Genomic DNA, 17,115 nt, shown 5'->3' with positions numbered 1-17,115 from the left:
CCTCTCTCCAAAGGACGTTGAAGAATGGATGCAAGCAACACCGGCTCTGCAGATGCAAGGCTCGTACGCTGCTGGAGGCATCTTAGAAATTAAAAGTTGAAGGGTAAGCTACAAAGGGCATCTCGTCTGCCCTCGTTATAAATAAGTAAGCAAAAAAAAAAAAAAAATCAATGCCTCACGTACTCATAACGCCTAGGAGAAAACTCGGCTGCCTGCACCCTGGGAGCCCTCTTGAAAAGTTCTCAAGAACACGACGCTGCTCAGAGCAACACTTTTTAGCCAATAACCGAGCACCAACACAGAACAGCTTCGCTTTGGCCGTATTTTTCAGTGCACGGTGAAACCGGGAGCGATACAGTCAAGTGGTGGATTTGGCGGGACGGCAGCAAATCTGCTCCTGTCAACCAACGTCTGAAGAGCAGCAAAGTCCTCCTAAGCACAGTGAACGACACATTTAAAACTAATTTCCCCCACACAACCCCTCCGTTTGCACTTAATAATGAAGCTACTGTGGTCAAAGAAGAATTCTTGGAGGAAAACCGTATTACCAAGAAATATGCGTATTATCAACGCAGGGTCTGCACTAGTTGGGAGAAAATATTCCTCTCTATTTCCGTGGCCTGCATGAAGTAATTGTGTGGGTTTTACCCAAATCCACCCATTGCTGGCCTACTTTCTACTTCAGGTAATGCACTTCCCAGCGAGGTGGACATTAACCAACGTTTTGCAACCGCCTCCTTCCAGCAGCACCCACGGAAGGAGCAGCACCCCGTCGCCTTCCCTAACCCACAGTCCAGTCTCAGCACCAGTCCCCTGGGCAGCACAGAGTGACTTACCAGGACAGAGTATATGTGCAGGCATCGGTATACGGGGGAGAAGTCCACCAGGTCCTGGGCTCCAGGCACCTAAAAGACAGCAGGAGACCAGTGTGAAATATGCAGAACACACACAGGTAAGCGCAACTCCAATATAGCACGTGTCGGTAAGTGCAAGTCCAACAGAGAGTGACACCAAGATTTCGGTAACACGTACAGAGAATGCTGGTATCTACCTCGATCTGTCTATATTGGCATTTTTTAAAAGTTTCTCGAGGTAAGAAAATTTCATTTAATATTGCTCTCGCTCCATTTACACTCCCCTGGGAAATCCCACTGCAGCGTTCGGCCCTCTGTTAGCCAGCTCCTCAGCAGAGATTTAATTGTGACCATAGGCTTAATCACAAGTTCAAGCATCCTGGCACAAGCCAGTCTGGTACTTATGCAACAAGGGGGAGGAAAAAAGCCCAAACCCCAAGCAAACTTATTCTCTATATTTCTAGTTTGATTTCTTCAAAAGCACGAATTCCATTTTATTTTATTTCTCTTCCTCACAAAACAAGCGCCACACAGACTCTACCACCTTTCAACAACATAGTGAGTCTTGCACAGGGACGAGGAAGCACAGTTTTGAAGGGTGGGACGAGGGAGGGAGGGCGAGAGGAAAGATCAGAGAAGAAATTTGCATACAAGAAGCTTGTGTCCTTTGGATATGTTCAAGCCAACACAGCATTAAGCTTGTTGGCCGAGGCATAAAGCTAAGGCAACCGTCCTTCTCCCCCAAAATCCAGAGGAGGGGAGTGTTCTGTTGACATGTGGTGGAAAAAAGGGGAGAAAGATGAAAGGGACCAATGGACAGGCCTGGGAAACATGTTTATTTTATATATTTTTAATTATGCTTAAGAGGCATTTCTGCTAAAAAGGAGGTAGGATGAAGAAGAGAGACGTTTCTAGCTGGATGAGGGTATACAAGCCTCAACCAACGCTGCCCAAAGCACCTGGGGCAAGTGGTCCTCCTCATCTAAAGCGATGGCTTCAAGCAGGGGAGTGCACAAGTTATGGGCTGGAAAGGGAAAACCGAGGATTTTGTTAAATAGCCTCCTGTATAATGGGGAACTGGGGCTGTTAAAGAGTCTCCTGCATGCACAGAAACTCAGTCCTCAGCGCTACGTAGAATCAGAGAATCGTTAGGTTGGACTAGACCTCCGAGATCGTCAAGTCCAACCGCTGACCTAACACCACCACGTCCCTAAGTGCCACATCTACGCGGTTTTTGAGCGCAGGTTCTCGGTCAGAGCTGAAACAAGGGAAGAAGCTACGGAGACCGAGAGAGCAGCAACCCACGGCGGGGGAGCATCCCACCCCGCACCACCAGCGTCGCTTCGAGACCCCCAGACACTTGACAGTCCCAACGTGGGGGCGCAGGGAGGGGAAGCAGCCCGCTCATCGGCAGCAAAGAGCACTACCGGGGTATGGCAGCTCGCCGGGCTCTCCTTCCCTCCCCTGCACCAAGGCTGGCTGGGCAGGAAGGAGGAAGGTTTCCGAGCGAGGGATGGGGCTGGCACCACCGGTGTGACCCTCGCCACGTTGAACCTGGCTGTTCACCCTGCCCCAGCACGGGTTACAGCTGAACTGAGGGCAAGCAGCTGCGAAACACAGCCCAGCGCTCTCGCCAACGTCTCCTCCTTTTACAAGGCTCTATTTGACAATGGCCAACGCTGGGCAGCGGGTTTATTGTGTTCATGCCAATTTTATCACCCCGTCCTGGTCATTTATCTTCCATTTGCAGTCTCCCAGGCCTTCTCATGCTCCTAAACAGCTCCCAAAGCCCAACTTCAGCTGCCTTGTGGACTCCTCGGGATACAGATTTTTGCCTTGCTGAGTTCCTCCAGCATCAAGCGCAATTGGTCTCCAGTTGGTAGAACAGTAAAACCCTTCTGGCTCAGAAATCCCCGACTGCAAAACTGCTGGAGATCACTCCAGCAGACAGGGAAGTATCGGTACTCGCTCGACCCAGCCATCCTCCGGCGACCACCATCAGCGTGGGGAAGCTGGACTGGATGGACCCGAGTCCACCCTCTGTTTTTCTAAGGGAGGAGAAATCTGTCATCCCCTCGCAACACCATCAAAGCAGGAGATGTTTTCCTATGAATTTGAATTCAGGATCAAACGGTTTTGCTCCTCTTGGATTTGGGGCACTAGTTGAACACGGTCCACGGAGAAATATTTCTGATAAAGATTTGTGAAATCAGGATATTGCCAAAAACGGCGTTTACTCCCCCAGAGAAATTCTTTCAAAGCAGACTGCAACATTTTCACAGTCTCTGATCTTCTGTAAAAACTTTTAAGCCCACACACACACTCACAAAAAAGTCTGCTGGACTGTTCTGCAGAGTTAACAGCTCTGAGACATTAATAGCTTGAAAATTGCCCATCTAGGTAGGACGCTATCAGACCTGGAAGCACAAGGCCTGGACCACAAGAAAGCTTTTGGCAAATAGAAAGGCATGCCCCCAAAACTTACGAAGGGTATAAATCTACAATGTATTTTAAGGAAGAGAACCGACCACCTCTTCCACATGCAGTCATAGCCCTGCAACAGAAGAAATAATAATCCTATCACTTGAAATCTTTCTAGACTAACGAATACAGGCCTCTGAATACACAGAATATATGAAATCACCTCTGTGGCTGGTTTAACATGCTGCACAACTTAGACATAGCTAATACTTACATATTTAGATATTTATCTAATATTTAGATATTTAGATATATCTAAAAAACCAGGCTCAGCACATCCCCTTTAGCAGCGACTTGATTTTCTTAGCCAAAGCTGCACTAGCAGCGTTCAAAAAAATAAATAAATCTTTGATTTTTTGAAACTTGACGATGAAATGAGAACTAGAGCCGCCTCAACAACAGGACTGATTACTCCCCTGGCATCTCCCCTTCAGTCTAATCTTTTTTTTTTTTTTTTCCTTTCAATTTGCAGAACAAAGAATTTATTCATCTTGTCCAAAATTTTCCCAGTCCACAAAACATCAGCTTCACAAACCTCATTCCCAAATCCTGCATCCGGCACGTTCCTGGGGCCGGGAGCAGAGGCAGACCTGTCAGGCTCTGTAAACAGCCAAACCCTCTCTTTTTGCAAGAACATTTTCAGTTGGGTTAAACACTGACTGTAGCAAATTTAACCCACGGAAGACAAGTTTTCGATGGAAATGTTCAACTGTAGCTGCCACCAACACGAGGCAGGCCCAGAGTTAAGGGATGCTCTGTTCTGGTTTTAGATAATCTGTGGCTTGAATCTCTCTGATCCTCGTCAGTTTTTGATGAAAAGGCATGACACAAGCCCAGATACATTCACCCCTCTTTCAGTGAGGAGAAAGAAACCTCCAGACTTAAACACCGGGAATTCAACGGAGGTGGTTTATGAACCATCTCACAGGCCCCTCGATGGATGAACATGGACGAGCTGGTGCAGAGGAACACGAGCACAGACAACACTGCACCCGCAAAGGCTCAAGTCGAGCAGAGGACATGGAGCAGGCTGGGTCTCTTCACGTGACACACACGTTGCAGAAAGCACCCGTTCACCTTACAGAGTAAAACCCTTGCTCAAAGCAGCGTTGGTTCTGCACTGCGTCCAGCTCTGGGGGCACCAGCACAGGACAGACACGGAGCTGCTCGAGCGGGTCCAGAGGAGGCCACGAAGATGCTCAGGGGCTGGAGCAGCTCCCTGTGAGGACAGGCTGGGGGAGTTGGGGGTGTTCAGCCTGGAGCAGAGAAGGCTCCAGGGAGACCTTAGAGCGGCTTCCAGTGCTGAAAGGGGCTGCAGGAGAGGTGGGGAGGGACTCTGGATCAGGGGTGATGGGACGAGGGGTGACGGTTTCACACTGCAAGAGGGGAGATTGGGATGAGATCTTGGGAAGAAATTCTTCCCTGGGAGGGCGGTGAGGCCCTGGCCCAGGCTGCCCAGAGCAGCTGTGGCTGCCCCCTCCCTGGCAGGGCTCAAGGCCAGGCTGGATGGGGCTGGGAGCGACCTGCTCTGGTGGGAGGTGTCCCTGCCCAGGGCAGGGGGTTGGACTGGATGGTCTTTAAGGTCCCTTCCAGCCCAAACTATTCTCTGATTCAACAAACCTCTTTGGGTACCAGCAGCCTGGAAGCACTTTACCCCATGCAGAAAGGAGGCACAGAACAAACTGTGCTGTAGATTTGCAACGTCTTGTGTGGTCGTGGTGTCCTTTGAGTGTCCCAGTGTGCCCCACGGCTTAACCTTAGGGGAAAGAAACCTGAGAGGGTTTGCACGGTCAAGAGGATGCTCAGGATACTGCGATACTGGAAGTGGCCAGATGGTCCTGCAGACTAAGTGATCTCACTCTGGCTCACGTTATAGACAACACACAGACAGCTTTTTCTGGAAATAGAGAGGTTTCTCTCAGTCTCCAAGACGTTTTTTTGCATAATTACTAGTGGAAGCAAACAAAAGGTGGAGGTTGATGGCACCTAACAAAGCCATTTATCAGGGAAAGTTGAGAGAGCTCTCTGGGGTCCCTGCTCTAGCTCCCAAAACGTTGAAAGAAATCCATTACACTCAGAGAATTACAACTTCTTCCTACAGCCAGATCAACCTGAAAGAATGCCAGAAGCACGACGAGTTTTGGCTACACCTCACACCTGCTGATGTCCTGAGCGCCAAACTCCTTCTCCAAATAGAAAACTGTCTGGAATTTGTTGATTTGTTCTTCACAGACAGTTGAGTGGACATTATTCTGAAGCGTGATGTCCTTCCTCAGAACTCCCCCTCTCCCACAAAGAAGCACCAGGGAGTCCAATTCGACCCTCTCACCTTTCAATCACTTCACAGACACCTGACCAGGTTTTTTTTGGGGGGGTGGGGACAAGAAGAAATGAGGCAAAACACAGGTGAGTCTGTCGTGCTGTACTCAACGAGATCACAAAAGAAAAGTCACTGAAAATGGGAAGAGTCTGGATGAGCTTTGTAGTTTTCTGGATGCTTTTCACTACAAAGGAAAGAGCTGGCACAGACTGAACAGACTGCGGAGCTGCTCGCTGTGAAATGCAAATTCTCCTGCAACTTGACATTCATAAAAACGGAACTGAAGCCTTCTCCCAGCTCCCTTCACAGCTGGGCCCACTCCCTCACGGACTGTAGTGGGAGCTTCCACCTCAGTGAGGCCTCTGTACTTCAGTGGGACAAGTCTGGACCATAACATCTCACAATGGAGAACGCAAATGGAGCGGAGAACCACGTCTCGTATTTGTCCTCTCGAATGCAGCTGGCAGAGCTCTCTCACGCTACTCCAAGGGAGAGAATGCCCTACACTGGAGCACATGCAACAGTCTAAGTAAAACCCTTCGGCTCGTTCTTCCCTTTCAAAGCTTTTCCTGTAAATTTTGCTGCAGGGATGAAGAATTGCTCCATATGGGTGAGGAAGCACGGGATGTCCAGAACAATTCCTTCAGCCTAGGTGGAGGACTCTGTAACACAGCCTGCTGAAGGGCCTCAGATATTTCCTAGAGAGGAATAAAAAAATATATATTTCTCACACTTTTTCCAGCCTATGTACCAGGATCAGGAGCTCTCCTGCCTAAACTTATTCAGAAACACCTAGGACCACCCTGTTCTCAATTCTGAGCAGGAGTGGGTGCAACGTGCCCTTCATACTTCCCTTTCCAGATTCAACCTGTCTTCCAAACAGAAACCTGCAGTCACTGGTGGCTTTATTAGCTGTGACAGGTCAAGAGCAAGAGCCACCAGTGCAGCCTTTGAATGCTTCGGGATCATTTCTTGCCTTCTCTACTGACTTTATTCTAACAAGAGCCTGTCTCCTTTCTCCAGGTTTCCTTGTTAGCAGTATTCCGTATTTCCTTGAGAAGTATAAGCCTCGGCAATCTCAGGGACCAGCAGAGCACAGCAAATGACACGTTCCCACTTGTTGCAGCACTGTCCCTCTACACTCAGAAAACCTTCTCGATCGCTCCAGAACATGGGGGCTGTGCAGTTCACTTGCACTCAGGACACTTAATACTAACAATACTAACTTAATACTAACAACTTTAAGCAATGAGGATTCAATTTGGAGACTCAAATTCTGTATTAATAGTATTCCTGCATACACCAGGCGATCATAAGGAGGAAGACTCACACCAGAAGATGAAAAGCTAGGAATGAATCCGCCAACCACTAAACCCAATTTTGCAGTTGGCCTCTAACTTCAGAGAACCTTAGAGACCCCTTACCAAAGAACCCCCCGTTAACATTTTACAGACTGCAATGGCTTTGGCTGGGATAGTGTTCATTTTCTTCATTGCAGCCCACGTGGTGCTGTGATTTGGGACCAAACCAGTGCTGATACCACACCAGGGTTTTAGCTGTTGCTAACAGAACTTACACAGCACCAAGACCTTCTCTCTCTCTTACTTTGCCCCCCCAGCAAGTAGGCTGGGGCTGGGCAAGAGGCTGGGAGGGGACACCGCGGGGACAGCTGACCCCAACTGGCCAAAGACATATTCCATACCACGTAACACCATGCTCGGCAATAAAACTGGGGGGGTTGTTCTCTTCAAATGCAATCATTGCTGGGAAACTGGCTGGGCATCGGTCTGCTGGCGGGAGGTGGGGACTGGTTGTGTCTGCACCACTCGGTGGGATTTTGTCCCATTGCTTATTAAGCTGTCTTTACCTTGACTCATAAGTTTTCTCACTTTTACCCTTCACATTGTCTCCCCAATTATCCTGAGGGGTGGGAGGGTTAGTGAGCAACCAGGTAAGGGCTTAGCTGCTGATGGGGGTCAACCCACTACACACACACAGAATCACAGAGTCATTTAGGTTGGAAAAGACCTTTAAGATCATCGAGTCCAACCGTTAACCCTGCACTGCCAAGCCCACCACTAAACCACGTCCCTCAGCCCCACATCTACAGGGCTTTTAGATACCTCAAGGGATGGTGACTCCACCACTGCCCTGGGCAGCCTGTCCCAGTGCTGGACAACACTTTTGGTGAAGAAATTCTTCCTAATGTCCAAACTAAACCACACTTAGTGCAACTTGAGGCCATCACCTCTCGTCCTGTCACTTGCTTCTTGGGAGAAGAGACCGACCCCCACCTCACCACAACCTCCTGTCAGGCAGTTGCAGAGAGCGATGAGGTCTCCCCTCAGCCTCCTCTTCTCCAGACTGAACCCCCCCAGTTCCCTCAGCCGCTCCTCACAGACCTGTTCTCCAGACCCCTCACCAGCTTCGTTGCCCTTCTCTGGACACGCTCCAGCCCCTCCATGTCCTTCTTGCAGGGAGGGGCCCAAAACTGCACCCACCATTCGAGGGGCGGCCTCACCTTGCCCAGTCCAGGGGCACGATCCCCTCCCTGCTCCTGCTGGCCACCCCATGGCTGACACAGACCAGGAGGCTGTTGGCCTTCTTGCCCACCTGGGCACACTGCCGGCTCATGTCCAGCCGGCTGCCGACCAGCACCCCCAGGGCCTTTCCCGCCGGGCACTTTCCAGCCGCTCCTCCCCAGCCTGTAGCGCTGCTGGGGTTGGTGGGACCCAAGGGCAGGACCCGGCACTTGCCCTTGGTGACCCTCATGGCACTGGCCTCAGCCCATCGATCCAGCCTGTCCAGGTCCCTCTGCAGAGCCTTCCTGCCCTCCAGCAGATCAACACTCCCACCCAATTCCGTGTCATCTGCAAACTTCCTGAGGATCACTCAGTCCCCTCATCTGGATCATTGATAAAGACATCACTGATAAAGAACTGGCCCCAAAACTGAGCCCTGGGGAACACCACTCGTGACTGGCCACCAACTGCACTGAACTCCATTCACCACCACTCTTTGGGCCCAGCCATCCAGCCAGTTTTTTATCCAGCGATGCGTAGGCCTGTCCAAGCCACGAGCAGCCAGCTTTCCCAGAAGAATGCTGTGGGAAACAGTGTCAAAGACTTGACTAATGTCTAGGTAGACACATCCACAGCCTTCAACCTTCAATGTGGCCTTCAAGCCCCCCAGGATGCTCCAGGAAGCCAGGCCGAGCAGACAAGGGGCCCCCTGCCGCGCTCCGGTTCATCACCACGGACAGCGGCCGCCCCTGCCCACCCCCGTCCCCCCCGCCAGGTCATTAACGTCATTAAGAACAGGACTTCATCTGCCTCGAGATGAGTTAATTCCGTTCATCAAACAAGTTCCGAGATTTCTCCGGACTGCGTTACCCAAATCATTGTCTTTAAATTCTTCCCTCCTTACGCTCTTCCTTACACCTTGCAATTCTAATTGAAATTCAATTCCGATTTCTAATTCCAATTTCTAATTCCAATCGACTCAAACCTGGCATACAACACAGGTACCGCCACGTTTCACACCGCCGCCTGGTTGTGCAAGAACCCTCTTCACAGCAAGTGAGAGATTTTGATGCTCAGGGGCTGGAGCAGCTCCCTTGTGAGGACAGGCTGGGAGAGTTGGGGGTGTTCAGCCTGGAGCAGAGAAGGCTCCGGGGAGACCTTAGAGCAGCTTCCAGTGCTGAAAGGGGCTGCAGGAGAGGTGGGGAGGGACTCTGGATCAGGGGGTGGTGACAGGACGAGGGGTAACGGTTTCACACTGCAAGAGGGGAGATGGAGATGAGATCTTGGGAAGAAATTCTTCCCTGGGAGGGCGGTGAGGCCCTGGCCCAGGCTGCCCAGAGCAGCTGGGGCTGCCCCCTCCCTGGCAGGGCTCAAGGCCAGGCTGGATGGGGCTGGGAGCGACCTGCTCTGGTGGGAGGTGTCCCTGCCCAGGGCAGGGGGTTGGACTGGATGGTCTTTAAGGTTCCTTCCAACCCAAACCATGCCGTGATTCTATGATTTTCAGAGTGAGATGGAACAAGAACTACTAAAGCACCAGATTTTTATTTTTTAATAGGGAAATACCAGAACAGATCTATGCAAATCAATGTTTGTTTTCAAAAAACATGCCCTTCCCACTCATTTTTCTTTTGTTTAACTTCTGCTCTATTTCCATTTTGATGCAGGAGTAAATAGCCCACCCAGATGGTTTCAGTGGGGCGTGAGGGCTCTGGGTGGGACCCTACAGTTTGGTCCCTGTGAAGTAACTGGTGATCTCCTCAGTCAGCTTTGGCAGCGCAGCCGAGATGAAGGGCAAAGAACTGAACTTTGGGGGAAAAGGAAGAACACGAGCACAGAACCACTTGAGCAACTTTTCGAATTTCAGAAACTTGTTCCTAGCCCTCTTCTCTGGCTGGTCATGGACTGTCAAGTTCAGGGCAACAAATACGACCCAATTCAGTTACAGGTTGTGGCTGAAAACACCATCCTCTCGACATAAGAGGCTTCAGCAATAAGAGGAAGAGCATCCAGCGTGACAGATGCAACTTGCCAAAAGGTCCAACGCAACACACGAAACAAAGGACACATCAAAAAGCTCAACACCTCTTGACCTACACTCGAAGTAGGAACCTCCAAGCTGCCTTTCCCGAAACGCAGAGGGCCGGGGCTCCACCAATCCAAGCACGTCCCACCGCATGCTCTACCCTCTAGCGCAGGGAGGAAAGAAGAACCGCGGCTATCAGCGAGGTTACGCTTTGCGGTGAACAGAACCAACAGACTGCCGGTCTGAGGAGGCAGCGGCAGGAAGGGAGACAAAAAGAAGGGAGCCCAGTGAGGAATTCAAATCGCATTTAAACAAATTCCGTCCCGGCGCAATCCTTTTCAGCGCAGAGTCTGTCCCTGCCACCAAGGCACACGTCCCACAGAAAAAGGCCAAGTATCCCACGCTCTATGCAGCCATTTGTCTCTTTTAAAATGAAGGATAGATCCCAAAGTGCCTTCCCAAGTAGAGCAATCCTTGAGCTGGGGGACAGAAGACACGGGCTGTTCAGTTCTCGTACGATACCTCCCCCTGCCCCGCTGAGCCTGCTAACGAGAACGAGGACAACAGGGCTAAACAACCCCACACCGAAACGCACCCCACGTCCTACAGCCTATTCTGCATCTTTACGACACGCTGCACAGCAGCATGAAAGACCGAGTGAGGTGCAAACACCGTTTGAGACGCTACTGATCACCCCCAAACTGCCCAGTCTCCTGGATTTGATGTTATACAGTTACCTCTTCATCCTCATCCTCATCTTCAACATCCAGGATACCCGAATCTTGCTCAGACATGGGGCTAGTGTTTTTTACCTCCAGATCTGAGCTTGCGCAGACTTCTTTCTTGGACTTCTTCCCCCCACTTATCCTGGGATGCTGTGATACAATATTGTCCAGGTTTCTTTGTTGCTGAGCCTAGAAAAAATTAGAAAAAAAAAAAAGCAAATTTCACCTTTTACAATAGCATCCTCGGATTTTTTAATTTTTTTTTTCAGCCAGAAGATGCAATCAGTCATGAAATACAACAAATGAGACAAAATAAAACACACACTTAATGGAACTTAGAAATATTATGTTTTTCCTAACCCAGATATTCCAAAGAAACAGAAGATTCATTTCAAAACCAGTCCAGGGATTACGCAACAATACAAACAATATTCTGACTCTTCACAAATCAAAATGCCAAACCCATCATACTGCCATATTGATCTATTTACAGCACAGATGCAGAAATATTAGCCCATAGGCCATGTGGTGACTGTCACAGGCTAAATTAAAGGACGTACTTAACCGTTGGATTTGTTCCTCTTTTCAATCCATGTCAGCACAAAACATTCCACATCTGGACCCCAGAGGTTCCTGAAAGCATTTTTGTGGTACCCCAGGAGAGCTTAATTGTACATTGCTGATGTACAGAATGAGCTGTAAAAGGTATTGAACCAAAATTCCCTCGCTGGGAGAAGCGCCACGATTCAGGGAGCAAATCTCACGGACTCGGTGGAGCTCCCTCGAAGCGGTGTTGATACCTACCCCTGGGGTTGGTTTGCAGCCGAGGTCAACGCGTGGGCCCTGCTGCAAAAACTCACTTGGTTTCCTCATTGTTACTGAGCACAATATTTAACAGGAAAAATGGTTTAGCCCCAATTGTTCAAGAGAGTTGACCAAGAACTTCAAACTGAAGGGGAAGGGCAAGGAAGGGGAACGGCAGAGAGACGCTGTTCTCGCCGCGAGTGCCAACTCGTGGCCGAAACACGGGGGAAAAGGCCAAGCCAGAGGACGCAGTGGTTCTGCACATGTGGGCTTATGCTCTGGTGTAAGTAGAAACTAAACACTCTGAAAACCTGAAATCTATGTGCATACATACACACAGATTTACAGGATCCCTCCCATATTTTTCTATAAATTTTTCAGATCTAAGAAGAAAGGTGTACGGAAATTATCCAGATGTCCTTCTGAAAGTGTTGGTTTAGATGGTAGGTTCCTTTTTACAAAAGAATGAATTTTCTTTATCTTTCACTTATTAATATAAACTGTATTTCTAGCACTTACATGCACAACCCAAATCAAACCTGCATCCGTATACTTTATTGCTCCCCTCCAACAGGAGAAAAACGAGGTGGCGAAAGGGGACCGTCCCCTGCCCCACGCTGACGTGCCAGCCTGGCTTTAGAAGGAAGGAACACTGGAAACCGTATTGTAGATGTGTTTGTCAGTGAAACCCACTGTGCTAGGAAAACAACGGATTAAACGAAATAAAACAAGTGGAACCAATAAAAAAAACGCTAATCTTTTTTTGCTACCTGAACGGCAGAAAGTGGAAAGCTCTATCTAGAGTGCCAACGTTCAAAACTATTTCCTTTTAAACACTTAAAAGTATTAATATCACACAAAAATAATTTACGAGCCAGTTTTATTTTGACAGCCTCTCTCAGCTCAACTCCCTTTTGAAACTCTCCTTGGGAAGAAAGACCCCATCAGAGAGCCATCACTCATGTAGTTTCTAGATCTGAAGAATATTAAAACCCAAGTGCAGCACGGATATCCCAACCCTGGCAAAATCCAGTCAGCTCTACCACTGTGAAAGGCAACCGTGCACACACACAATTGGCTTCATCTTAATCAACAAACATGGCAACTGATAATAAAATTAAATATATATATATATCTATCTCTATAGCTGACACTGGACATGGTTGCACCAGGAATCGGAGCTAAACCTTACACGAGGAGCAGCCTGAGCTATGCCATAGCACAATCTTGACCTCTAGTGGTTGGAAAGCAGCAGTATCCTTGATGTTTCCTCCAAGTGCTCCTACAAAAGAAGTAACACCCGAGCAAGGAGACTACCAACCAAGCTTATTAAAAAGATCTCTTAAAGGATGAGTCTCAACAATAGGGATTTTTGCAACAAAGCCCCAGGAAAAGGTCTGTGTGAACGCTGCTGAAGACAAATTTCGCTAGCAACGTCAATACTTGGAGCAATTGAGGAAAAAGTGGTGGGTTTTGCATTAGAAATCTCGAACTTCAGAGGCACAACTCTATAGAAAGACATTGCAACATCATATAAAGAGAATTAGGACTTCAAAAGGGGGAGTGAGCATTTGGTCCTTCTGAAGCCCACACAACAAAGAGATTCGAGGCTCGATTCCACTCTCAGATACGCCCACTTATGACATAAGTTACTCAACTGAAGCGGAATGAAGTTATAAGACTGAATCCACTGTAAATTACACCAAAAGCAAGCCCAGTGTACTCATTAAAATCTCTCAAATTTATGTAATCTTTTTTCCTCTAGAAAGGGACGAAATCAAAGAATGGGAAAATGCAAAGTTTTGGATAAAACATTGTCCTTGAAACGGATCATTAAACAGGGCGTAGCAAGATCACAGCAGAAAGAGTGGTCATGGGAGAGGAAAAATCTGGGCTAACAAGCTGAAGGGTGCTGTCGCCAGCTCTGAACTTCACTGCCGAAGCCCTAAGCAAGTAACATTCAGCATTTTAGGCTGAACACAGACTTAGTCTCACCAGAGGACCTTGTGGACTTGCTCTCAGAAGACCCGTTATCTTGCTGCCCCATCTTTTTTCAAACCAGAACGATTAATGCCACCCTTCAGCTTCAGCTATGCTCACAAGAGGAGCACAGTAACTGATACACGACATCTATTGACCCGGTATCAATATTGCCAAGATCCAAATCGAACACTGACAAGACCTGATAAATATTGGTGTTGACAAAACCCCAAAGCCAAGAAAGTCTGTCCTTCGACAGAAAGCCACCGCTCTAGGCCAAGGAATTCAACACCCAAATTCAAACACCGCGTTTTGCATTTCGCACCCTTTAGATGCAAATAAACTGAAGTTTATCAAGAGAAAGATTCTGACCTGAATTCAAGTCCAGTGACCTACTGGGAAAAAAGAAAAAAGAAAAAAAATGTATGTCCCACCCCTCAGAGATCCACAAAAAGCAGCCAGAGAGAGGGTCCCAACGGCACAAAAGCTGCGCAGCCCGCCAAGAGCAATTTTTACCTTTAGGAATCTGGGGGCAGGGGGGGAATTCTACCTTAGAAGAGATTTTCTAGGAAATTTCTACCTTAAACACCGACAAATAGCCCCCAAGCAGGCAGTCGATGTTCATCCCCCTCCAGCACACGGGTGCCCACGGCAGCACCTCGCACAGCCCTCGCTGCACGCCCGGCGCAGCCCCTCACCAGCCGGCTGGGGCCCGAGGAGTCGGGGCGAGACGAGCGGAGCCCGTAACCTCGGGGCGACGCTGGAACGACACAACGCACACGCCAGAAATAACAGTAATTGCTTTTCCATTAACGGGAGGGCATTTCCCCCACCCCCACTCTTGGCAGGAAACAATCTGGACTGAAGTGACCTATAAGTGAGAAATATCAAATTTTCTTTAACTTCGGCAGGCTTGGGTGAAGTCACCGAGGTTTCAGTTTCACCTTGAGAGAAAGAGAGAGCTGGGGAGAGGCCCAGAGGAAGCAACTAAGGAGAAATTTGGGTTTAACCGCCAAGGAACTCCCCGCTCCTACCCCCATCTCGTTACCCGCACCTTCCCAGGCTGGGGGTGCAGCAGAACAACTCTGCAATATATTTGACGTCGCACATAAAGGATGAAAAATGACCTGCAGAGCAGGCACATTTGGATTTTAATGTTCTGTTTCACATAAAGGCATCTGTAGGGAGCCCAGTGAAGAGGCACACTTTAGAAACCACATCAAAGGGCAGGCGACACTCCAGCGTGCCCTCTGAAAACGGAGGGACCTGGGGCTACGGGGGAGGCGAAAAGCCCTTGAGGGACAAAAATCAAACACAAAACCCCCTTACCTTTTGGTGTGGTTTACATGAAAGCAAGTGCATTTTTGTATTATTCTGTAAAATTGCCTCTATTATACAAGACTATCAATCTCTTGACTCTCTGCTCAACGTGATGATAAAAAAAAAAAAGGTAAGAAACCAAATGTCTGTTCGTAGCTAACGTTCCATTTAGCAACAACACACAAAGCGCTTGGTTCACGTAGCTGGAACTCCCTCCAAGCACAGCTACTTTCTTCATCCACGTGACCAGCCCAGCAGTCTGGCAGCCTCCTTGCAGCACAGGAACACCCTACGCCGCTCTGACATGGCAGAAATCCCAGTCCCCCTGACAGCAACGCTATTTCCCGACTGGTTGAGCTAAGAAGCAAAGGCAGTTTTCCACCCCCAGGTTCAGGTTTAGGTCAGTGACCTACGTTTGCTGTTGTAACCAGACTGAGGGTGGCCATCAGGCAGTCTAGGAGACCTTCATCTCCACAGGTCAGAGATGGTAGGTTTTGTTGGCTGAATGCAAGCAGAGGAATTGATCCCTTCTCCTGTCATTCCTTGAGAAACAGAGAATTGAAGGAACAAGGGGGGAAAAAGGCACTTCTACCTTCGTTACGTGTTTTCTCTCCCCTACCATCCGCCTGTACACCACTCTGCCAAGTGCTCAACCTTACACAACGTGGCTTTGGGGTTTTTCCCTTCTAGCCTGTTGTACAAGAGTCCTAAACACAAGTCCTTGTAGAACCACAGAAGGGTTTGGGTTGGAAGGGACCTTCAAAGATGATTTAGTTCCACCCCCCTGCCCTGGGCAGGGACACCTCCCATCAGAGCAGGTCGCTCCCAGCCCCATCCAGCCTGGCCTTGAGCCCTGCCAGGGAGGGGGCAGCCCCAGCTGCTCTGGGCAGCCTGGGCCAGGGCCTCACCACCCTCCCAGGGAAGAATTTCTTCCCAAGATCTCATCTCAATCTCCCCTCTTGCAGTGCGAAACCGTCACCCCTCGTCCTGTCACCACCCCCTGATCCAGAGTCCCTCCCCACCTCTCCTGCAGCCCCTTTCAGCACTGGAAGCCGCTCTAAGGTCTCCCCGGAGCCTTCTCTTCTCCAGGCTGAACACCCCCAACTCTCCCAGCCTGTCCTCACAGGGAGCTGCTCCAGCCCCTCAGCATCTTCGTGGCCTCCTCTGGACCCGCTCGAGCAGCTCCATGTCTGTCCTGTGCTGGTGCCCCCAGAGCTGGGTGCAGCCCTGCAGGGGGGTCTCACCAGAGCGGAGCAGAGGGGCAGAATCCCCTCCCTCGCCCTGCTGCCCACGCTGCTCTGGGTGCAACCCAGGATGCCGTTGGCCTTCGGGGCTGTGAGCGCCCCTTGCCGGGTCACGGTGAGCTCCTCATCCACCAACATCCCCCAGTCCTTCTCCCCAGGGCTGCTCTCGATCCACTCATCGCCCAGCCTGTATGTGTGTGCCCCAACCCAGGGGCAGGACCTTGCACCTCCTCAATACGAGTCCATCCTGAAAGGGTCGCCACGAGCTCTGGAGCAGCAACTCCACCTTCACCACCCACCACAACTCAACCAAACCAACCCGACCGACCAAGCGCACCAACCCAAACGTTCTGCAGGAGAAATTAAATGCACCGGCTTAAAAGACGAGTGACAAGCAACAGCTACATTTTTTGTAGTTGCATTTTTCAAAGCAACTCCACGGCTTGCGATCCAGCGAACCCGGCCCCAAACCCGCAGTCCTAACCCGCCTGGCTGAGCCGGGGAACGACATGGAGTAGCAGAGCAGGTCACGGACTCCTCCAGGCTCTGCCTACAGAAGCCATACCCACCATAAGGGAAAATTGTTATACCACCTACACGGGGAACGAGCTCCTTTAAAACTCAAATGGCTTTTTATAGGGTTTTTATAACTTCGCCTTGTTTTGTGCATCGGTTTGCCAACGCGTGAGCGTGTCTCACCTCCCGTCACCTCCACCCACCAATGAACTGACAATATTTACTTTTTAGAAGAATCTAATTAGCTCTTTCCTGATGAGACAGTAGATAAAGAACAGCAAAAAAAAAAGAAAAGAGGTTTTATGATTTAAAGGGAATGAAGTACC

The 17,115-nt window shown here is 49.5% G+C and overlaps 1 protein-coding gene across 5 annotated transcripts in view; it reads right to left on the bottom strand.

The window, feature by feature from the left end:
• The window catches only part of EXOC6B (exocyst complex component 6B), a 306,693-nt gene that overhangs the window by 146,517 nt on the left and 143,061 nt on the right, over positions 1–17,115 (bottom strand). For all 5 annotated transcript variants that reach the window (XM_086463893.1, XM_086463895.1, XM_086463894.1 and 2 more), the window contains 2 exons: positions 10,938–11,114; positions 837–905 (listed from right to left, as the gene is read on the bottom strand). In XM_086463893.1, the coding sequence (XP_086320019.1) occupies positions 837–905; positions 10,938–11,114 (246 nt within the window). The remainder of the gene's footprint in view (positions 1–836; positions 906–10,937; positions 11,115–17,115) is intronic.

This window comes from Leptosomus discolor, chromosome 4, assembly GCF_034619465.1.
Source record: "Leptosomus discolor isolate bLepDis1 chromosome 4, bLepDis1.hap2, whole genome shotgun sequence".
Lineage (NCBI taxonomy): Eukaryota > Metazoa > Chordata > Aves > Leptosomiformes > Leptosomidae > Leptosomus > Leptosomus discolor.
This window is presented reverse-complemented; position numbering and strand designations above follow the sequence as displayed.